At 39.3% G+C, this 24,317-nt stretch overlaps 2 protein-coding genes across 3 annotated transcripts; one reads left to right on the forward strand and one right to left on the reverse strand.

Moving 5' to 3' along the window:
* The first annotated feature begins 2,642 nt into the window (after window positions 1-2,642).
* On the forward strand, window positions 2,643-6,956 carry LOC146317619 (T-cell acute lymphocytic leukemia protein 1-like). 2 transcript variants are annotated; one of them, XM_084732806.1, is made up of 4 exons: window positions 2,643-3,093; window positions 4,371-4,976; window positions 5,385-5,503; window positions 6,427-6,956. In XM_084732806.1, the coding sequence occupies exons 2-4, from the start codon at window positions 4,408-4,410 to the stop codon at window positions 6,948-6,950; spliced, it is 1,212 nt and encodes a 403-aa protein (XP_084588932.1). In that variant the 5' UTR covers window positions 2,643-3,093; window positions 4,371-4,407; the 3' UTR covers window positions 6,951-6,956. The 2 variants fall into 2 exon arrangements, with proteins under 2 accessions (XP_084588932.1, XP_084588933.1); XM_084732807.1 differs by having other exon boundaries at window positions 2,667-3,093; window positions 5,385-5,473.
* Window positions 6,957-16,905: 9,949 nt separating this feature from the next.
* Window positions 16,906-23,924, reverse strand: otol1a (otolin 1a). The gene is made up of 6 exons (XM_084732805.1): window positions 23,647-23,924; window positions 21,176-21,277; window positions 19,946-20,418; window positions 18,827-18,916; window positions 18,608-18,679; window positions 16,906-18,227 (listed from the first exon to the last, which is right to left on the reverse strand). The coding sequence occupies exons 3-6, from the start codon at window positions 20,394-20,396 to the stop codon at window positions 17,350-17,352; spliced, it is 1,491 nt and encodes a 496-aa protein (XP_084588931.1). The 5' UTR covers window positions 20,397-20,418; window positions 21,176-21,277; window positions 23,647-23,924; the 3' UTR covers window positions 16,906-17,349.
* Window positions 23,925-24,317: the final 393 nt, after the last annotated feature.

Consider the following 24,317-nt stretch of genomic DNA (forward strand, 5'->3'; position numbering starts at 1 on the left):
AAAATGTTGCACAGATCTGTTCCCATTAATTTTATTTCAGGTGACTGACATTTGTAAAGGTGTGCCACAAATGCCATCTTGTCCCATGAGACCCTCGAGCTGAAGAGCTATTTGCACAAGCATAAAAAACATTTATTAAATAAAAAGGTGCCCTCCATTGCACTGCATTTGAACTGCATCACAAATTACGTCTAAACAAAAAAAAAAACAATTAATTTCCTCTTTCGTTTTTGTTCTTCAGTGGATCACATTTCCCTGGTGCTCTCTGCACCATCCCTTCATTTTACTTGTGCTGTATCATCTATCGCTTCATGAGATTAAGAATGGTTTGCTTCTAAATAAAAATGTTTTATTTTGTCAAACTTTTATTGATGCCTTTTTTTTATTATGCACATGTGCCACAAAAATGGTCACACAACAACAAAAACCTTACAGGTGCATGAATGTACCACCCTACAATACAACTACCCTTATAAATGGTTTATAATTCGGTTATTAATTAGGTTGCAAACGCTTTATAAATCATTGATGATCTGTTCCAACACATTAGATTAAAAAGGGCAATGGTGACCAATTGCTTGCCAAATGGTGAGCTCAGTCTAATCTTTACTGTTCAGCCTCAGATCTCATTGCTTGTTGAGCTTATTTTGTTTTCTCATCAGCAACAGTTTTAACCGTCAAAAAGTTTGGCATATCAAATTAACATGGAATAAATGGTAGTAAGTCATCAAAACATGGTGATGGGTTGTATACTTTACAATCAGGTATCAGGTTAGTAACTCATTAGTAAGACTAATTGGATCTTGCCAAATACTGAGCCCATATCAATGTATGAAAACTGTTATAACTTTGTTATTAATGTTTATTAATACAGTGTCCATAACCTAATTAATAACTAGACTTGGACAAAGAAGTCATTATTTGTATCTGTCTCTGTATTCAAGTAGAAGACCAGAGGTTGCCATGCTTTATACTAGAAACTGTGTTAAATTGGGCAAATGTTTTATTTTCTATCCTAATATTTATTGGAAATGCTTTTCTTATGCCTACAAAGCAGCATAATAATTTAATATTGACATATTATTTCCATATCCTCTTACTATACTTTTCATCTCTCTCTCTTTATATATTTTTTAAAGTTATTATTATTTTTAAGTTTTCAAAGTTTTATGAATTGCCTGAAGCCTATTAACACCTTCCCTTTAGCTAGGGAATACTGAAAGATCAGAAACTGAAAAAAAAAAACGTTTTTATTAATCGAAAGATTCTGTTATGGACTGGAAACAGAAACTCTATACAAGTAGTTGAAGGGAACAATCTTGGCGCATTAAATCAGTGATTGATTAAGGTACATGCAACCTTTTTTTTTTTAACACTGCCAAAGTAATCATGGACCTGATTTAATCTGAATAACAACGACCAACTTCAGATAGAAGAAATATCTATTTCCATCACATTGTTCTGTTTTCCTTAATAAAGCATTATACCATTTCTAAATCATTGATAGTCTTATGGTACTCAAAAGGCTCACAATTTAATCACAATGTGTTGTATCCGTTTAGCTAGATGCATTTGAAATGTTTCAACACAGAGAACAGTTTCAAATCATTAATTTCTATTTTCTATTTTCTCAAATTGACAGGTAAAAAACCCATAAAACCGCAACATCCAGTCAGCCCAATTAGGCCCATTGATTTGCAAATTTTAGATAATTAATTTGAACCCCAAAAACTGAGTGCTCCCCACCAATAATAATAATAATAAAAATAATAAAAACCTTGGCAATATTGCAGTTTCCTTGAAAGATGCTTAGAGAAACGTTTAAAGGGATTATGTCAGGCTGCTGTTGTTAAACACAGGATGCAGGATGATGGTCGTGACTGCTCCTTCAACAGGTCTTTAAAAAGGTCGTGACCAATCGTGGTGTTCAAAAGAGATATTAGGATTAAAATCTATCTATCTATCTATCTATCTATCTATCTATCTATCTATCTATCTATCTATCTATCTATCTATCTATCTATCTATCTAATGATGCAGGCTGCGCTTTATAATTTGCCATGTCAAGATTTTATTTGACTAAATTTCTATGATTTTTTTTTCATTCATAAATTTATTTGACTAAAAAGGAAAAAAAATACAGTGTAAAATATCCGTTATTAGGATGTACCAGCTACCATTTAGTCTGTCCTGAACGAACTGTGATAGCGTTGCTGCTCTTTTATCAGATGCGACCAGGAGCCGATAGGCTTTTATCTCCCCCAGCCATGACTCCCACGTGGCCCCGAGGGAACCGCCGTCCGAGGGCCCCCCCAGCACAAACAATGACACGCAACACCTAGCACATTTATCTGTTTATTTAATTAATTATTTACGAATCGATAAATAGTTATGTCCCATTCAGTTTAGGCATTGTTATCACCATCAACCCCCTCGTCATTTTTTTGTACTGTGGGCCTATCACATCCTGCCCCAAGGCGCAGAAATGGATATGGAGGAATGGATATTTTGAAGATAAAAACTAAAAACACACAAAGATTGAGAACTCTCGGCTATCATCAGTTATCTTTTTTCTGGATAAATGGGCTTAGCAAAAAAAAGCCTTTATTGAAAATATAAATAGGTCAAAAGCTTAACCTGCGCTTTTGTTTCTTTCATTAAAAAAAAATTAAAACACCTCAACTATGGCTCAGGATACAGTCTACTACCTCACGTTGTTACAGGCCGTTGCGCTGTGCCTGTTTGCTTTTTTTTAATGCTTTGCCCTCCACAAGCCTATATAGCCCACGACAGCCAAATAATAATGAATCATTTCATAAATAATGGGTTTAGGGGCTTATCGGGAATGAAGAGGCCGCTGCCGTGCGCTTATCTCACTCGGCCACATTGCGGCCTGTGTTCCGCTCCCCATACTGAGGGAGCGCACTGGATGCGGCGAGGAATAACTCAGCTACACACACACAAACACACACGCGCATACACACACACACTGCTCCACAACTGGCAGAAAAAAAAAGAAAAGCCTCAGACATGGATGACCCACTCACAAAATGGCTCCACTTACACAGTAACATCAACAACACGGCTGGAGCGGTAAGTGCAAAAAATACATCTCTTTCTTTAAACCAAGATATTCGTTACTCCCGAAGGCTGTAATTGGGATTCTAACGATTACATTTTATTAGTGTTATGCGCGAAATATTTAGCCTATATTTTCTGCTATTGTCCGATCGGATGGTGAAGACTGTACGGGATGTAATAACGGATGCGAGGCCTACTGCTGAAGAATTCCCATAAATAAAAGTGCGCTTTTTTATTAGCCGTCTGTTATTCGTTTATAATAATATTCTCACGAGATTTTTGGAATTAATTAGCTACTAAAACACCTAAAACTGGTGTGTGGTGTGTTCAATATGACAAGGCTTTGATGTTCGGCTCTAACAACAACAGCACTGTGGCCTACACCACGATAAAACAAACAAAAAAAAATTACACAACCTGCTCTGACATCTGTGGCGATGAAAACGATCAGGTCCAAGTGTTTTTGACGCCTCGTAGGTTTATTTCTGGATTTGCTGAAGGCAGAAAAAAAGGAGGGATTTTATTTCGACGAAGAATGGATAGCTGTGAGCTCTCTTCGTGGTCCTGGCATCCACAATCTCTCTAAAATAGGACGATCATTTCACAGAAAAAGAAAACGAAAAATTCGCTTTCACCATGTGCGAATGTGTAGGTTAACAAACATTTAGATACGAGCTTTTAACGGCACAAACTGTGGTGAAGGCCAAGCAAGCTTTAGATAAGAGTCATGCAGAAACCACAAGAAAAAGCTCGTTGTAAATAACAAGTTAACGTTTAAAAATATTTCTAGCACAAAATATTTAATCAAAATATTTATTTGTGGCAAATAAGTTTTAGATAACATATTCATATTCTTCATAAAAATATGTCTTGCTCCACATTTCTTATAAAAAATGTCCAATTAAGGTAAATAATCAGCCTGTAAGGGATGTATCCTTGCCTGTTTTTGTGGTTTAACTTTAAGAAAAGCTCTCAAACCTTCAGCAGCTCACAAAAATCGTAAAATCCTCGATAATTAAAACATTTCCTAAATTTAAATGTCCTTGTGAGTGTCCTAAAATATCTGCATTCGTTTTTTATCTTTGTAAAATATCGAAGAAAACGTAATAATAACAAAAATAATCAAGCAAGCAGCTCAAAGCATATTAGTTTTCTTTCTTGCATGGCTTGTTTTAATTCCATTAATAATAATAATAATGGGCTGTTAATTCCCTGTAGGCCTTGTTATTTATTTAGACTGTTACCTATTGTTCTGATCATTAAACTAATCGAGGAAAAATCTTATTTAGGACGTAGTGGACTCGAGCGAGTGGTGACGGTATAAAAATGATGGAAAAGCGGCAGCCGGAGCTTTGTCCTGGGAGTCCTGATGCAGTCCAGTCCAGTCCTGGAAAGCGAGAGGACTCCATCATCATCTCCTCCTCCAGACAGAACGGATGCAAGGAGGACGAGGAGTCGAGGCGAAAGGAGGAGGAGGAGGTGGGGGAGAAGGAGAGGAGGGGAGGAGGAGGAGGAGGAGGAGGGCGCTGCTTCAAGGGGGTTGAGGAGACGGATGACGTTCCTCTGCAGAACTCGAGCAACGGGACCAGCATCAGCATCATCATCAACGGCGTTGCCAAGGAAACTGCCTCTCACAACGCCCTTGACCTGAAAAGGGAAGTGCCGGTGATCGAGCTCTCCAGGAGGGACGCTATAAAAGCGGTGGAGCAGAGGACTGAGAGCCATTTGGTGCCGATCACGGAACTTCGCAGACCTCCACCACCGCTGCCACCGCTGCCGCCGCCGCCGCCGCAACGAGACGACGCTCGAATGGTCCAGCTGAGCCCAAACGCGTTCCCTGTCCCGGCCCGGGCGATGCTCTACAACCTGGCGCAGCCTCTCGCCGCCATCAACAGGTAAAGGTGGAGACAGAAGCAGGAAAATCGTGTAGTTTCATTAATGCATTTGATCGTTGTGAGTGTTCAATACAGAAAGTTGTAAGCCTGATTGGCTGTTAGGCCCTGCAGGAATATGGCGCTGTAGTGTGGAAGAATGCTTGTAATTGTAGTGTAATTAAGTTTACCTTACGTTGACATTATTTAGTATGTATATGCATGTGTGACTGAGAGAATTAGCCTATAAATGTGTGTTTATGAGTGTGTGTGTGTGTGTGTGTGTGTGTGTGTGTGTGTGTGTGTGTGTGTGTGTGTGTGTGCTCCTGGTGCATGAGTGAAGTGTACTAAGGTTTATATGCAGTGAATGGATGCTGAAATTCCTGTTTCTCATCTACCTGTGCACCTTTTGTCTGCTTTCTGTTACTCAAGTCTCGGAGGGGAGTCGGAGCAGTACAGCATGTACCCCAGCAACAGGGTAAAGCGCCGCCCGGCGCCTTATGAGGTTGAACTCGACGAGGGTAGGCGCATTTTAGATCTTTATAAGTATGGTAAGATGCACTTCTGCTGTGTCCTCCTTCTGCCAATGTAGTCCCCCCACTAAACGCCCCCCCTCCTCATCTCCATTGTCATTCATCCACTGACATGGATCTACACTGTACCTAATCTAAGTGTTGCAGAAGATGCCTTGCAAAAAATAAACACAAAAATTCAGCTTAAGAGGAATAAATGCATCATAATTCATAGCATCAATGAATGCTGCTAATCAGAATGTCAAATACATGTACCTGTTTGCCATTAAAGTAAGCTCTTTTCAGGCGGATTTGGGGTTTATTTCATTTGAAACATCCTTTCCACCGCTGCCCACTCACTGCCATATACAGGGGTGGAGGATGGGGGTGCTGCTGCTGCCTCCATGCCAAGGTTTTACTGCAGAGTGGGCTGAAGGATTAAGATAGACTGGGTGTGTTCCAAGGGCGACAATAGCCTGGAAGACACCATTGTTGGGGGGTGGGAGGATGTGACTACCTGCAGTGGGGCATTTTATCATACCTAAATAAAAAAAAAACCCAAAAAAACATAGAATATGGAGTAGGGAGCAAACAGTCTCCTCAACATTTGCCAAACCAATCATTTATCTTGTATCATATGTACATAGTATTTGGCACTATGCATTGCGTATTCTACAAATTTTTGCAAGTCTCTATTCTGCTCCATCACTTAAAAATTCATGGTTGTATGGAGGACAATTTTGCAACTTAATTCTTTAGGATTATTAAACTTTTTTGTTTTCCCCAAACCTCAAAATGTGCATCTGTTCTCCTGCTACTACTTCTTCCATTTTATTGATTATATTGCTTTACCGCATTATCTGTTTCAGCTCTGCATTTCACGTTATTTGTGTGTATCTGTTTCCTCTCAGTGCCTCCTCTCCTTACTCGTCTGTCTCTTTTCCTCCCTGTTCCTCTGCTAGCTGGCCAGCCAAAGATTGTGCGTCGTATCTTCACAAACAGTCGTGAACGTTGGCGGCAGCAGAATGTAAACGGGGCGTTCGCGGAGCTTCGCAAACTCATCCCCACTCACCCTCCAGACAAGAAGCTGAGCAAGAATGAGATCCTAAGGCTCGCTATGAAGTACATCAGCTTCCTGTCCAACCTCCTGGAGGACCAGGACGGAGGGAGGAACGTTGGCAGCACAACTGATGGGGAGACGGGGCTGCTGGTTGGGGCCCACGATGGGGGCCCACAGGGTGGACCACATCAGGACACAGTGGTGGGCTTGGCCCGGGACGATCTTCTGGAGACAATGTCGCCAGGCTCCAGCTGTGGAAGCCTGCCTGATGGTGATGCCGAGGGCAGTCCGGAGAGCTTTATGGAGGACCAGGACTCGCCTCCGGCTCCGAGGACTCTAACGGCATCACGTGGGCCCCCACTGCATCTAGCTGCTAGGGATCTGAGGCGCAATGGACGCCCTTTAGATGGCTCCAGTCGCCGATGATGCTGACGCCAAAAGACCACGGACACAACACCTGAGACTAAAAGAGAGGGACTAAAAGAGAGATGGATATGCTCAGGACCTGTTAGCTTTGAGTTGTCAGTGTAGGAAGCAGAAATCGAGCTCCGCATAGTGAGATTGTGGTGGATCATGAGTATGCTCCTGTCTCCACACTACACCTGAGGCAGCACTGATGGTTTGATTGGTGATCGATCAGTTGAATTTGATCAGACAAAAGACTTGTAAATTCTGCATGTCTCATGTCTTTGACTGACCTGCGGATTCCTTGTTTTCAAAGTCCAAAGACTGGATATTCTGAAAAAAAAAAAAAAACACACAAAAAAGTAATAAAGAACAAACAAAACAAGACAAAAGCAAACAAAAAATCAATCAAGAGACACTTGGCAAAGATTTTCGATGTGTAATATTGAAGTTTTGACCAATGATACTATTGATTACAATATAGTGATAGATCCAAGGTGCTTGCAGAGTGCTGCAAGTAAATACTTCTTAAAGGGACAGATCTCCCCATAATCAAAATGACATACTTTCCCACTTACCTGTAGTGCTATTTCTCCATCTAGATAGTTCTGGTGTGAGTTGCACAGTTTTGGAGATACCAACTGTAGAAATGTCTGCCATCTCTAAAATATAACAGAACTAGATGGCACACACGCCAAAAAATACTATTGAAAAACTGAAATCAGTTACTCAAGAAAATACATAGTAGGAACTACTTTCTTTCAAGTGGAAAAAGTAGAAAGAAAATAGTTCCTATATGAGACTGCCCACAACAGGGTCTGTGTGTTGTCTTAGGTAACTGGGTCATGATGATGGTCTAGAAAGAGACATTGCTGTTGGATTTTTCAAATATGTTATTTGGTGCTTTGAGCACCACCAGCCGAGTGCCATTTAGTCCCACTATATTGGACAGGACAGACCTCTTTATAGCCGATATCTCCAAAACTCTGCAATTCACACCAAAGGAGTTTAGATGAATGAATAGTACCACAGGTACGAGGAAAAATACGTGTTTTTGATTTTGGGGTGATCTGTCCCTTTAAACATCAATGAATAAACCCTGGAGATTTGTGCCAGATGAATTTGATGTGTTAGAATAATGACACAAGAGTAAGTTTGCCTCAGTTGGAGGCCGTAAATGAACCGACTGGGCTGTATTGTACCCATGCAGTTGCGTCTGTATTGTAAATAGCATTATATTTCCACTGCACAATGTAACAACAGTGACTCGAGTTCAAGTCATGTGGTTTAAGATGTACTGTAGCGTGTTTGTCAATGGGTTTACTAGCAAAATGGTCTTTGATGAGACAGGAGAGACGGGACGAGACGAACTCAAAGAGTAAAGCGAGCAACTGAACGTAGTACATCAAATGTGGTACCATTTACTTCTGTTACACTTTGGTGATGAGAAAATGACACCAAATATGGCAACAGACAGTTAAACAAATTTCACTGCCTGGAATGAATATATCTATTTGAAATTGCTGTGGAGGTACAAGACATGCAGTGTTTCTTAAAGTGTACAAAAATATGGGTCGTATGATAACATGAAATGACTCATGCAGTCCTTTTGATATGAATGTTTCAGTGTTTTTTTAACTGTAATGCAGTTGTAGTTTAGTAAGGTACACAAATAAATCCCTTCATTGCCGCATTTCACATACACACCTACAGACACATGCACACACAGTGTTAATATCATAAAAACACCAGCAGTTTTCTGACAAACGCAGTTACATATTGCTCACTGTTGTTGGTTATTCTGCTTTTTCAGCAGGACCTAGTAGCCTATATTGGTACCTTTGGTAACTATGGTATTTTATGAATTGCAGTAAAGGGACATTGTACGTTTGGTAATGACATATTTGTTGTATAATAGCTGTATCTATAAATATATCCAATGTTAAATCAATGAATTTTATACAAAACCCCTGAATAAAACACGCAGAGGAAAAGCCTTGTATTTGATCTCACTCAAGCATGGTCTTATTAAAGGTCCAATGTGAAAAAGATTTATTGGCAGAATATGGAAAAATGGAATATAATTGTTGAGTTTTCGTTTCCTGATAATGTAGAAGCGCACAGATACGTCATTATTTGTATTTGTGTCTGTATCTGAATCTGTATCTGTTTAACCAACAAAATTATCTGTCTCTAAATTCAGACAGGAGACCAGAAATGAGCATGGTTTATACTGGAAACACGTTAAATTGGGCAAATGCTGCATTTGTAACTTATTCAGTGGCACTGCAATTGTTGTGCCCTCAAAGCATCAAAATGATTATATTATTGGCATATAACTGATTATGAAATATTTCCACAACCTCTTACTCTATTTTACATCTATCTCTTACATTTTTTTTTAAATTTTGAACTAAACTGTGTTTTATGAACTGAATCTCACCACCACCCCTTTAACTGAACAATCAGAAACTGGGGAAAAAAAGTTTTGTAAAGTGAAATATTCTTTATTACACTGGAAATAAGAACACACAGTAACGTGATAGTACAGTAAAGATATAAAAATTATCCTTCACATAAAGTAAATAACCTTAAATTGCAATGATGCTGTGTTCCTGTTTCTTGATGTGTTAATCTCACTGGGGTTCACAGTGCTAGAATATTATACATATATTAATTTAATAATATAGTATAATATTAAAATTGAATACTTATTTATAAAGGTACTTAAATAAAAGCAAAAAGCTGCACTTGTTACTTTTTGAAAAAAATAATAACAACTATAGTTGGACAGAAGAAATATCTGTTTCCATCACATTATTTTTCCTTTCTGAATAACATATTTGAATTCGGGTGCATTCCTGTTGGGTGAGAGTCTCTTGGCACCTCATGATTTGATTTGATTCGATTTGATTTTGATTCAGGGGGCTGCAATTTGATTATACAACAATTCTCATTTTTGATTTCTATACATGGCTCATTTTTTTTGTCATTATATGTCTACACTCTATTTAAAACATAGCATACTTGTAATGATCCATTAGTTTAGTTTGGCTGTAGATAACCACTTTTTTGCATTTGTGCATTGTTCATTTCTGAGGACGTACACATAAAGAACGTAGGATACGCAAGGTAGCCATGATTCAAATGCCAACACTGTACTTAAGAGCAAGTATATCCCCGTCTTTAGACACAACTTGTATATAGTGTGACTCTTGTCCAGGTCCCCAAGCCAAAATGCTTCATACATTAGCTTTTAAGCCCTGGGAGTGACGGTCGGATTGTGTTCAAAAAACTGAAGTAGCCTAGTCTAGAACGCAAAGACATAAACACACTAACATCCGTCATGTTTGATCACCCAAGTGGTTCACTGATTAATATTCATTCAAGAGAGAATTGCGATGCGTCAAAAAACCTACTATTTCATATCATTATGGCTGCCATGAAAAAAATCTGTTCTTATTCATTCAGTTCAGTTCCTTCACTGTACAAAAACTAAAATATGATACATTTCTCCACATTTCATCAGATAATAATATTTCATATATATCATACACTAATTTTATACTATTGACATACTTATTACTTCATAATTGCATAACCTAATTGACAAATTCCTGGAGGCAACTGTTTCTCACCTTATCCGTACAGAGTGTATAGTTAAAACCACAACCTCCCTCATGAAACTTCCCCAATGAATGCTGGAATCCTCACTTCCCCCCCAACAAGTGACAACTTCCTGGAGAGGTTAACGTGGCTCGGTGACCTGCAGGATATCCTGCCATTGTGAAAGTGGTTTTGACAGCCTCCGCCGCACTCGTTTGCACGCTGTTGTGTCTGTACGCATTGTGAAACAGCCACACTGACGGAGACTCCCCCACGCCGCCCACCGAAAGTTATTCACTTACACAATTGAAAAGTTATGTGGTTGTTAATAAGAAATTAGCAGAGTGGTTGCAGCTTTGCCACATAAACGCTACTTTTCTGAAGTCCCTATGCAGCAGACTCTGCCACCGCCACCAGTAGCAACTGCTACTACAACAGCAGCAGCTCTTAGACGTTTCTAAAAAACTATAATTGCTTCCAGAGAGCATCAGAGACATCCAGGTGTTTGGAGACCTCTCCTGTGCTCTGCTCTGGCTGTGCTGGGACTCACTGAGGGGCTCTCTGGGTTAATGCCTGCCAAACGTTTACCTGCTTCAGTGTTCCCGACCCTCCAAAAACACACAGACTCACAAAAAAGAGAGGGATACAGGGGGTGTATATGAGGGATTGAAAGGGAGGGAGTGAGACGAGTGTGTGTATGTGTACATGTTTGCGAGAGAGCAGGCTTAAGTGAGTGTGTGCGTGCTCGCTCTGCATAGATCTGTGTGTGTGTGTGTGTGAGGTGGCGTGCGTGTGTGTATGTGTGTGTGTGTTTATCAGCTCAGTGCAGATGGGTGGCAGAGTGGCTCTTGCAGCCAAATGATTCAGTATGCTAATGAGTTGTTATCTGTGCTGCTGCAGGAACAATATACTGTCTTTCTCACAGTGGGAATCCAGCCTGCTGGGAACAGATTACACTGCACACACCGCCAAGGTAGTTATTTATATTTTCACACAGAGTAGTAGAAAATACATAAATGCACACACACACACACACACACACACACACATTCACGGATAGGCCTATAAACAAACAAGCAAAATAACATTTTAACGCACACACACACCACCACCACCATCACCACCAACAGCAGCATAAATAAGATGGAAATTTGAGGTAAATGTATGTCCTTCACCAGTAGATGGAGATGTCATTCTGGGCTTTCCTCTTTAACAGGTTTCAGTGTTACATTTCTATTCATTATTCCATATAAAATATTACATAAAGTTACCTTAAGTTCACCCAGAATGTTGTTTTTTTTTTTTACAATCAACAAAGCCTCTCCAATTTAGCTTAAAAGACCCTGAAAAATAAAATCCTGCCAGTCTTGTTCAAAATGATGAAATCAGCTGCAAAATGATCACCTTTAGTCACTATCTAACTGATACCAAAATGGCACTGTTGCTATGCATAATTCACAAATAATATTTGGTAACATTTTATTTATAATCATGGTTAAGTTATCTTCTTTTGACTTTAGACACATTTGGTCATTCACCTGCTTTTTAATTAATCCAAATAAAAAGATGAAGGTAAAAACAGGTCTCTAAAATATCATCCTCCTGTGTTTATTGTATTTCATGTTATAACAATTATTCGTCTTCTTATCAGCCACTGGCTACAATTGTGGTTAAGTGGACACTCCAGACTGTGTGTCTCCCTCAGGAAAAAAGAGAAAATATACATACATGTCTTGTGGAGCAAATTAAATTAAAGAAAAACTGCAGGTCATATGTATCCTTGTATTAAAGACATGCATACATGCCAAAGAGTATTTTAGTGTATTGTATGTGTAAATAAATATGACATCCCCAAATGTACACCCAGTTAATTGTTTAATTGTAATTTAACTATCAATGCGAGAATAATTTGACATATATAATAAAATTAAAATAATTCCATGTTCAAACCTAGGAGGGTAAATGCATGCTGAGATAGATAAGTGATTTGAGAGGGAAATACTTCAATAAACAACACCAACAGAAGTCTAATTACCTTCCTTTGCAGTGTCTTATTACTGTAACATATCAAAATGAAACACACACACAAAAAAACTTCTGGTCATAAATGTAGAGATCAGCTAGCAATGTAAATTTAGTCTTTTGGTTTTCTTATTCATGAAATATTAATCTTGTCTTGAGCATCTTTGTGTTAAAAAAGCATCCTTATACTCACCTAATTTAACGTGAAACAAGATATAAAGCTAAAGTACTGCCTAAAAATGGCACACACTGCTTAAAACATAACAAAATTAAAATTAGAAAAATATATCTCTTACACAGTAAGGTTTAATACTTCTATATGAGGAAATTGTATGTTCAAGAAAAAATTAGTAAGGACTAAATCATTGTTAGAGGTGTTTGATATCTATCTATGACAAAATGAAAACATGTACAACATTAAATGAATTTAAATTAAAATTTAAAAAAATAAATACTGAATGCATATGGGATGGATGAATAGAGATTGCCCTTGTTGTGTTTTGAATGTTTACTATCGTTTAATTTGATTCATTGGATTGGGGTCTTTATGGTTGAAACCAGGGCAAAAGCTGAAATTGTTACATGAAAAAAATGTAGGACTTAATAAGTATTTGGTGCTTCCTTCTCCTTTCCAGACATGAATTATTTACTGTGATTTTTTTGTTTTGTTTTCCCTTGCTTATGTGTTAAAATGTTACTTGTTCCAAATAAAATCTAACATAATGTAAGATAAGATACAAATTTTCAGTGATTAAATATTTCTACTCTAAATGTTTAAGATTTCTCGCCAAGTTAAACAAAAATAGGCTTTTGTCTTTTCCCGATACAAATCATTTCTGATCACCTAAATATAATCTTTATAACAGTAAACAACAAGAGATGACTTAAAACTAGATGATGCAGTATGCCTGCTTTGCTTTTAAAAATAAATCACAACATATAAATGTCTCAGAAAAGTCTTAGAGAAATAAGATACTAAATGCAATGTATCTATTATACGGATTGCTGTTGTAGGAAAATGAGTTATTCTCATTTTTAATTTGGAGACAGGTCCTGACTGTTGAGAGTCTAATGAGATATAGCATTTGTAAAAGTCAGTGCTGTTTTTCATTGTACATTGTGGGTAATTTATGGTGCATTCATCGCTCTCTCTCTGCTGCAGAGGGTTATCCCACTGTTCAGCGCTAAAGCAGCCAATCTGTTGTTATTATGCTTGTAATGTCAGTGGGGCATAATTTTTTACTTGTATCAGCTGCTGGGTGATGTTTTTTTTAAACCCATATCAGTCTTATGCGCTCCTGTGGGTCTGAATGACCTTTAGTGCCTTTCATCTGTGCTGATAATTAGAGAAACAACAAGGATTTCACTCCTGTTCTTCAAACCTGATTCTTTACTGTACTGCTTTAAAGCGTAGTAAATAACCAAATTCACATAATGAACCATATTCAGGAATTTAAACAAGTGAACAAGAATGGCAAGTGGAGTGATAAATCGAAGGTCCAGCATACAACTTGCTGTGTAAATGGTCCCTACATTAAACCTTTGGCGTCCAGGTTGATTTTGGTCAAAATTTTCTATTTTTATACAACCCACATGCATGGTAGCCTTTGTTTCAGATGTAAGATGCCACAGGGTTAATGTAATTTCAAACCTTTACAGTCACTGCAAACAAATATTTAATTGAATCACACTTACTCAAAATGCATGTGATTATAATGGGGTTACATTAAAATATTCTTCTAGGGTTTCCTGGCAGAGGTCTTCACTCTGAATGACCTCTTCTAGTTTGTTTTGTCTTTGTAAAGAAAAAGGTTATGGGTTGGGACTAAAAGCACATCAGCCAATGCACTACAAACCATGAAGATGAAATATTTCAAACCTTTCATCTGCATGTTTGTAGCCAATAATGTGATTGCAAACAAGCCAGTGAAAACCATGACTCTGCAGCATTCTCAGAACAGAACAGGAGTAGAGACTGAAGATTTGGAGAAATCGAAAAGCTGTTAGATTGAATGATAATGCATTCAACACCAGCAGTTAAAAAGTTACTAATGCTCAGATACCCCTGTATCTTAGTTGGTAGAGTATGCACCCCATATACTGAAGCTGTCAGTGCTCTGCAGCGTCCGTGGGTTCGATTCTCCCCCCCTTTCCTAACTCTCTGCAGCTGTCCTATCATTAAAGGCTCAAAGCCTGAAAAAAGTAACTATTAATCTGAATAATTTTTGAGAAGAATACTTTATGCTTAAAAGGAGAGTTCATCTCCAATTCATAAATACATAGTTTTCCAACAGGTTGGCTCAGCGTTTTGTGCAGAACTTCAAACAGACTTTGAAAGCTTCCAGAGGAACCGCAGCTGTGCAGCAGTGGTTTGACACGTTCCTCTTAACTTATCATAACACCCCCCACCAATGAATCACCAGCTAAGCTGTCCCTGAAGCACAGGCTACACTCTCAGCTGGACCTCCTCTAACCCTGTGTGGCTGGAACAGTGTACCGATCCCTGTGTTCCCAGCAACAACACCGCCCAAACCACTCCAAGACTCCTTCATGACTACTGAAAGGGAGAACATAAGGTGTGGTAATGGCACAAACTGGATCAGTGTCATACAAGATAAATGTTGGAGCACAAGCAGTATGGAAATGCCATGTGGACCAGATATCGCCACAGTCCGAGTTAGCACACCAGGAAACAGCTGGCTCAGCAGTGCATTCTCCAACCAGTCTCCCTGTTTTGCCTCAACCAAGTGTTACACCTCGCCCAGAGCAGAAGGGAAAGTTAGTTCCCTTTATTGGCAAGCTATCTGAAACTCATCACCTCACTGACCCACCACAAGCCAGAGCCAAGAGATACTCAAGTTTCAGAGAGTGGTAGACACTATCTAATGAGGACAGCCATGACTAAACCACCTGAACGTTACCAAGCTAAGTGAAAGGACTGAAAGAGTTGTGCAGTGACTTAAGAGACTGTCTGAGTTCCAAGAGTTACAGGTTCTAACATATACATACTGGTTAGACGTTCATTGTTTTATTTTATGTAAAAAGGAATAATACTCCCATTCCCTTACTTTGTGTAAACAAAATCTAAACATTGGTTTAGTTCTAGCAACATATGTAAGTTGGGAGGAGATGTTATGTATGTATTGGTTAATGCCCAAGTATTATTTGTTATGGTGAACACTAGCCGGAGCTCTGAGCCCTCGTATGACAGTCTGTACTTTTGAAATGTGTTTGTTTTTACTTCAGTAGAGTTAATCTGAAGCTTGTGTGTCCCTGTGTGTCTCTCGGGTGTGTATCGGAATTGTTCGCACATAGACTCATAAGGAAGTTACATAACACTCAGGAAGGAGTCTCTCATGGACTCCACACTTGTGGAGCTCAGCAGACAGTTCCTCAAGTTTGTTACTAACTTGCTGAAGGACTGGTCCTGGCATAGGCAGAGAATCTGAATGGAAAGTCAATAAGAGGAAAATGTGAGTCACACAAGTCAGGACGAGGGATAAGGAGTCAAAATAGCTTTGAGGCAAAATTCATATCATTTCCCTGATTTAAGATCATTTATGTTGTTTAAGCTCAATCACATGAATAATGTGAAGGCAGGGTTTCTGCAGGTCCTTAAAAAATCTTAAAATGTCTAAATAATGTGAATTTTGGGGCTTAAAATGTCTTAAACATTTAAGACAGTAATAAATACAAAACAAAGCCAAGGTTGAACCAATAAACACTAATGCAAACTGTGCAGGTACCTTTTTGCCAGTATGGACGTGAAATAGATCTTCAAATACATTGACAATGGTCTTAAAAAAGTCTTAAATTTAACTTGTTGAAACCTTCAGAAACCCTGGAAGATTTAAATGGATAACACACTGCAAAGGGTCACAGGCGGGAGTTAAACCAGCGGCCACTGCAGAGGACTCACAGCCTCAGTACATGGGTTTCATTTAACAGTTTCCTCTAGTGGAGCAATTTGCTGAATAATTAAACTTAAACTAAACCATAAATGACATAAAATTCAGTCAGTAAAAATTCAGTCATTACACTATAACATGGCATGAGCATGAGGAACTGGAATTTTTATGACTGTTTCATTAAGTGGCAGTTATTTCATTTAATGCAAATTTGACACATTAACACTGTTTATGTTTTAACATGACATTAAACTGTCATAAATAAAACCTTCTCAGTGTATTCACTGATAAAAAGACAGACACCTCGAAGGCTTTCTCTTGTTGTTTTGCAGTCAGTTAGTGAACAAACATGTTGAATCTGAACCCTGTTCTTTTGGACTGTGCTATTTGTTCCATATATTGTTGATGGAGATATCACCTCTTTTTCATTACTCTCTCTGTTTCCAACAGTTGTCATCAGTGCCTCTTTACAAACCCTGGACACCTTACACCCTCTAGTGGGAACAAAATGCAATCATGGATTACTCACTTCAATTGTTTCCAATTGTGTACTGGCCTCACTGACACAGAGCTTATCTGTTCTATAATTGCAGTGACTAATGTCTTATAAATTAGCTTCTAGCTCTGTTTCTAAATAAATAAAACTCAAGGGTCATCCATTTCAAGCGTAGCCATTTTTAATGCATTGTTACAAAGGACTGAAGTGCATACAGCAGTTATAACCACGCCTAATCCATCTCCACATACAGCAAAGCAAGCAAAGCATTTGGTTTGATTAGCAGGAAGCAGATAGTTTCAATAATTTGACGAAGCAGTGCAACAGGCTGAAGGTTGTGCTGTCTACTAGAATTTCAAGCTCATTCGGGGTCAAAGGTCGCAGCCAGTCACACGTTTTCCATCGTAGTGGGTTTGGTTTTCGGGTCAGGGTAAAGCAGGAAGCCAGAGAAGGTGCTGTCGTCCTCGGTGCTGGAGTAAACTCCGTTCCAGTCTCTCAGCGTCTCCAGCCACACCTGGTCGCCTTCACTCAGCTGCAGCAGGGCGAGATTGGATGCCTGATCGATGTCCTGGCCGTAAAGAGAGTCCCGGGTCCGCAGCTTCCGTTGCCCGTTAACCACCAGGGCAGCTCGCACAGGCCTGTTACGCACAGTGATGTGGTAGGTGAATAAGTAGACCCCCGAGTAGGTGACATTGAACTTGCTGAGCGCAGGGTCCCAGTGCCCCTCCCCATTGTAAAACACCTTATCAAACTTCACAGGCAGGCCTGGAGGAGGGAAGGACCTGCTCGGAAACAAACCCACACTGAACGCAGAGCGGACCTGCTCGACGCTCTCACCTCTCTCACCTTTGGGGCCCCGAGGCCCACGCCCACCTTTGACTCCCCGCTCCCCCCTCAGCCCTGCCATGCCCCTCGGTCCTAGAGGTCCTGGGGGCCCCCTGGCACCTGTGTCGCCCTTCGCTCCTGGAGGCCCCGGCTCCCCCCTCTCTCCCTTTGCACCATCAGTTCCATTCACTCCTGGGGGGCCCGTCTCACCCCTCAGACCGCGCTCTCCCACATCACCTTTCTCGCCTGGTAAACACTCGCCTGTGAGTCCCTGTTCACCTTTCTGACCCTTTGTCCCAGGCACTCCTGGGGGACCCATAGGCCCCTCTCGCCCAATGATGCCTCTCATCCCATCCAGGCCAGGCACTCCTCTTTCTCCCGGGTCCCCTTTCAGACCAATGAAGCCACGTTCACCTTTCTCTCCTCTGGGGCCTGGATCACCTATAGTACGTAGAAAAGTTATATTCACATAGGAAGACATGTTTTAACTGCAATGCTTTCATTTTCAAATACAATTATACACTTGCATACGGGTGCATTTATAAATATTTTATCTAATCCAATTCAGTATGATTAAAAAGGTCATAAAACACCTGAAAAACCTCATATTTGTAATCTAGCCTTTCTTCAGTTATTTGGTGACTATGCTATGTATTCGCGTAATGTGCAGCTAGTTTGCAACAAAATTTGAAATGGGCTTGGGGCCTTCAGTTGGGGCTACACTGATTTTTGGCTTTCCCAGACGAAAGATGACCAACGTGAAAGAAATGTGGTGATTTCAATTTTTTTTCAACTTAAGTTCACTATAATAAACTACAAACCTTTCTCTCCTGGTTTTCCTGGGATCCCAGGGGCACCAGGAACACCCACGGGTCCTTGATCACCTTTTTCACCTGTGGTAGTTTTGATAAATAAAGCGCAGAAAATGACATCCACAAAGTACTTATACACAACAGCGTTTTGCAAAAAAGGAGAGAGGCACAGATACAGAGAAACAGAGACACATTCAAAAAGTCTCCTTCTGTTAAGCCTCGTTGTACCTATGTCGCCATTGAGTCCGTTGGCTCCAGGTATTCCTACTGGTCCTGGAGGTCCTCTGGGCCCTGTCTCTCCCTTCTCTCCTGGTAACCCTGTAAAACAGAAGGGAGGATGAAGAAGGACAAACTGTGCAAAAAGCTAAAAAAAAAAAAAAAAAAAAGCATGCACATCCAAAAGCGATAAATACTAGGTGCTGGACAGAAATGCACTTCAAAAAAGGAAAAATAGAGTCTGCACACTAAATACTCCCATGATCATATATTACTATTCCACCATGTGATGTTTCAGGTACAAGCCCTTCTTCAGATATGAGACAAATTCAGAGACACAACTTACAACAACAAACTATCCAAGGGTCACCTAACAGGTCATGTGATTAAAAGATGATAAACCAGAAAAAGAAAAAAATAAATAAATAAAATGGTGAACACAGTAAGTAGTTCAATAAATATAATGGATCCTGTAAGTATAAATCATAAGTGCAATATATCCTTTAAATATAGCATAACAAAATCATCATAAAAAAAAACATTGAGACAAGAAAAACTCGCTCAGCACATCAGTAACATTAGAAATAACAGACCCTTACTGCAGATACTTGCCCTGTTTTTCTGAATCAATGAGATGATTTTTCATTTTAAAAATGCTCTTCTTGCTGGATTAATGAAATAACTTTGTGAAAAAAACCTACTCTGTTTCTCTGAATTAATGAGATAATTTTTCATGTAAAGAAAAATTGCCTCTGCTTTTACTGAATTAATGAGAGAATTTCTCATGTAAAAATTGTTCTGAAGCACTGCCTTTGGCTCAACAGAAAAACAGAGCCATTTTTTAAAATGATCTCATTAATTCAGAAGAACAGAGCAAATTTTAGTTTTGCAATTGAATGCAATAACGTTGTCTAAAAACACACACAGAATCCATAGTGAAAATACACAATGAATTCTACTCTATGTGCATGTGTAACACACATAAAAGGTGTGAAACTCTCCATAATACACTTAAAAAGATACACTTACCTGTCAGGTTAAAGTCCGTGTATAGCAACAAGAGCTTCAAAAAACCTGAATATCACTTGAAGGACAAATTCTGACTTCCTAAAAAATAATGATCCACCTTACCTACAGGACCCCTCTCTCCTGGCGATCCTGGGGGCCCTCTCTCTCCCATGGGCCCTACGGGGCCTCTTTCTGGTGGACAGCACTCACAGAAGTTGAAGAAGCACTCATTGTAGTCAAGGGTGTAGTTTCCATGGGTGTTCCCAGGGGCCGCTATGGCATCGGTGTGGAAATCAGTAGGGTAAGTGTCGCTGGAGTAGGTGGTGCTGTCTGTAGGGGAGATGGTGTAAGCATCCATCATCACGTCAGTCGTCTCGTCCGTGTGCATGCCAGGGGAGGATGTTGTCGTGGTGGTGGTCCGTCCGAATCCTCCACCTCCGCCGCTGGCCCCAGCTCGAGGGGGCTTCTTGGTGGTCTGAGGTCTGGGCCAGCGTGTGGTTCTGCTGCTGGAGGTCAGCTCAGCCATCAGTACCATGAGGAGAGCGGTCAGGAAGATGAAGCGAACTGATGGCATTCTGAGGGCTCAACACAATAATCTGCAAGGCAGAGTGAAAGTATATATAATAGTGACATAAACACTTGCGGTGTCCGAAGTGTGTCTAGAGAAAAAACACTTCAGAGAAGACACAGCATAGTTAACTGGCCATTGTATACAGTTGATACCATACAGATTATCTCTCTAAAAAAAAATTGAAATGTCAGAGCATAAAATCAATCATCTGTTGATTTTCACAAATCAAGACTCAATAGTCTAACAATTTCATAACCATTCATGTTAAAAGAAAAGTGAAAAATTGAATAATGACCTTAAAATCAAAAGTCAAATTGAATCGTGGATTTGAAGAATCATGACACTCCTACCTCTAACACTTAAAATGTAATCGATACACTGGGAGCAGGTTCACGTATTGTCACATCTTTGTGTCGATGCTGGAGACAAGTAGCTCCAACAGGAGCAGCTGTAACTGTAGGTTCTTTATGTGAAAAGACAAACTTACTTCAAACCTAGAAAATGATTTGATTTATTTACATGTGCATTTGAGTTGCACGTTGAAAAATGACCAAAACAAACTAAAAATTAATTGTGTATGTAATGTTCATCAGTGTGACTGAAGAGCGGTTAGTTCAACTTAATATCTTAAGCACTACTGTTAAACATGCCTTCTCAAGTACAACTGAATAAATATGAAGTTTATCTGACGATCTGAATCATTACAAAATTACCTCGGCCTGTAAAATTTTGACACAGTCTGGCCACTAACAGTTTCTAATAAAGCAACAAGTGCATCTTACCTGCTGATGTTGATAGTGTTGACTTTCATTCCATCCCCTCCAACTAGTGATGGATGCAGCTGCCTCCTTCCTTATATTGTCCTGGTAGCTCAACTTCTGCATCTTTAAGCCAATGAGTGAACAAGGGACAGAAACACTGGGGGTTATTAGGAGGTAGGTGGGCTGGCAAGAACAGATTACATGACTCCTGAGGGATATGAAATAAAGCACGTTGTATACAAGGCAAGACTTTATTCTTTGTGATATGGGATATGATTGCAAGGGCCCGCTCCTGAAGAGCTGTCCGCACACACACACACACACACACACACACACACACACACACACACTTTGTACACAAACAGCAGAAATATACGGTTACACACGAAGATACACGTCCGCAGAACATGTTTACACACAAACCGTGAATACACACAAGCTCACACATTGTTGTTAATGACTAACATCTCATATGAGAATTAAAGAGTGCAACACCACAGTCACTGACCACACTGTTTGGCAGCACCTCAAAGCAGAAAATGGATCACCATACACCCAGTGGGAGAGGGATCGATGTCCCAAAACAGGCGGCGTGGCAACATTGATCCAACATTTCCTTGATCTGACCAACCAAAAGAGCCCAGTAAACCCAGTAAGCTTCATGGAAACCTGCTCCCACTGAACCAAGCTTTACGCTTCTCAGAATGTGTCTTAGATGTAGTTTCAGCCTCTGACATGAACTCTGAATGGTTAATCACTGGTTGCCAAGACTGAAGAAGAAATCTGACAAGGAGCCGTATGACACTGAACCTGACAAAATAATAGACGAACAACTCTGAAGAAGACAAGGTCGAAACAGGAAAAAGGCAGAGAAAATCAGTGTGGACATCTAGCTGAAGTTATAACCTGACTAGAGAGAGTCTTGCAATGGAATCACACCGGCCATGACACGTCAACATGGTGATGTCTGAACAACGAGTACTGCTAGTCATTAGTACATTATTAGTATGTATAATGTCACAACTGTGTAAGATGAAGTCAAGAAACAAAAGACCAAAATGAAGTCCAAGCTCAGGACGGGGGACCCAAAGATGAACTGATTAAATTTTCGTGGTCAAAGGTCATATTCACTGTGAGCCAGGGACGTAGTTTGGTAGGGCCCACCGCCACGGCGGCCTTGTTTTTGTCGGCCAGGCTCAGGTCTTCACTCCAGAATCTTTCGGACCTCTCCTTTAACAGCAGCTGACACAAGGTAGGTGCTATTTTTAATGACAATAAAACAGGCAGGGTCATAAGAGACATTTGTGCAAATAATTTTGATTAGAATTATATTCCAGTCTTTATGTGAAGGCTTTATGTTCACAGCAGCATCTTAAACAGTTAAAATAATTTGCTGAATCTGCCTCACGCATTTATCTCAGTCTACCTAAATCCTTCTAGCTTCTGATTGGTTAAATCAGTCACATGCCAGTTGTAACCAGGGAGTGTTGTTGTGAAGCTGCTGAAGTAAATAAAAGTAATTATGTCATTTTGCTGTTTCTTCTTTAGAATAAACCAACCAGCACACAAACACTCACATTACAACTGTAAGAAATGTCTGAGTGTCTCATTTGTAGTTTTCACAAATGTTATTGGAGTTATGGACCGCACCCATGTGTGTGTGAAGCCTCTGTCCAGTCTGCACAAGGCAGACTTCATCATTCCTCTAATCTCTGGTGTAATTTGGCTCATTTGAAGTGTGGTTTTAAGTCTCTTGTTTATCTCAGACAGTATTAAAATACATGCTTCACCGTAGTCCACATCTACCTATAGCAGGTTTACACGTGAATGTAGTATTTAAATTATTTAATCTTTATCTCTGAAGTTGAACTGAACACAGGAGCTGCCTGTAAATGACAGAACTATGAGTGGTGTGTTACTCCAGAGAGCCACCAGGGGGCAGTGTTTGATCAATACAATGACTGTTGTAACCAACATCTGACTAAAGGCTCACATTAATTATCGAGTAATAATTATCTGTATTAAATCCATAATTAGTCATTATTGTGTGGGGCCATTTTGTTAGAATTTAAATGCAACTTCCTGTGAGTGTTTATGAAAGTATTCTATTCTATTAAAAGCTTGGTTTATATTCTATACCTATCATATTCTATTATTGATTACACTTATTAGATCCGAGGCTCAAGAATCCATAAGTTTACTGTCACACTGGTTTTAAAGTACAACTACATGAAATACTTTAACTTGTATGTTCCATAACAAAACAAAAGAAGCTAAATTAAGTAATACAAGACACAAGAGTACTAATAAGACAAAAAATACTAGAATAAAATGCGTATTATCAAAATAAAAAATACACCTATATTGTGTAAGAAGATATAAATGTAAGAACAGATAAATAGCTTACAGGAAGTACTAAAAAGGTTGCATACAGTTATTGTTAGAGTATTGCACAGGGGTTGGATTGCGCTGTATGATATGTCATATCTTACTAAATGACATCATCATTTGATTCCGCAGGCAGCGTCATGTTTTGCTCGTCCGTCGTATGAGTTTGCAGCTGCGCACTCATGTCAGCGCCGACTATATTTAAAGAAAGAGCCATGTCAAGTGGGCCACTATCCTCAACCACTTCCGCTACAGACTTTCAAAGTAAAGCTTTAAAACCTTCCATCCCTGGTGGAAAAATATACTATATATAATCATCAATAAACCTCAAGCGTGTTAATGCAGTTTGCTGTTTTAGAATAACTTATTTTGTATTTTAGTTGGAATTAAATTCTAGAAAAGTACATTTTAAGTGGTTTTAGTGTACTTGCATGTGCTAAAGTTTAACAACTTTAAGCATACTTAGCACACTTAACTGTGTAAACATGCTTAATTAATGAAATTAAAGTTTACCTTGTTTGTGCTACTTTTTAAATGTATACTGAAGTGCAACTTCAAACAAACTTCTTTTGAAGTGCACCGTTTGTAAACATGCTTACAAAAGGAAAGAAGACAAATTAAAGGAAAGAATTAAAGGAAGTGCTTGAAAGTTTTTTAAAAGTAAACTGAATGACCACTTTTAGTATTTGGAATTTAGTATACTTTTTAATAGTATTCTAATGCACAATTTAAAATACACTTACTATAAGGTACACCTCTTGTAAGTATATGAAAT

This window comes from Lutjanus erythropterus, chromosome 12 (genome assembly GCF_056507025.1).
Source record: "Lutjanus erythropterus isolate fLutEry1 chromosome 12, fLutEry1.hap2, whole genome shotgun sequence".
In the NCBI taxonomy this organism is placed as follows: domain Eukaryota; kingdom Metazoa; phylum Chordata; class Actinopteri; order Lutjaniformes; family Lutjanidae; genus Lutjanus; species Lutjanus erythropterus.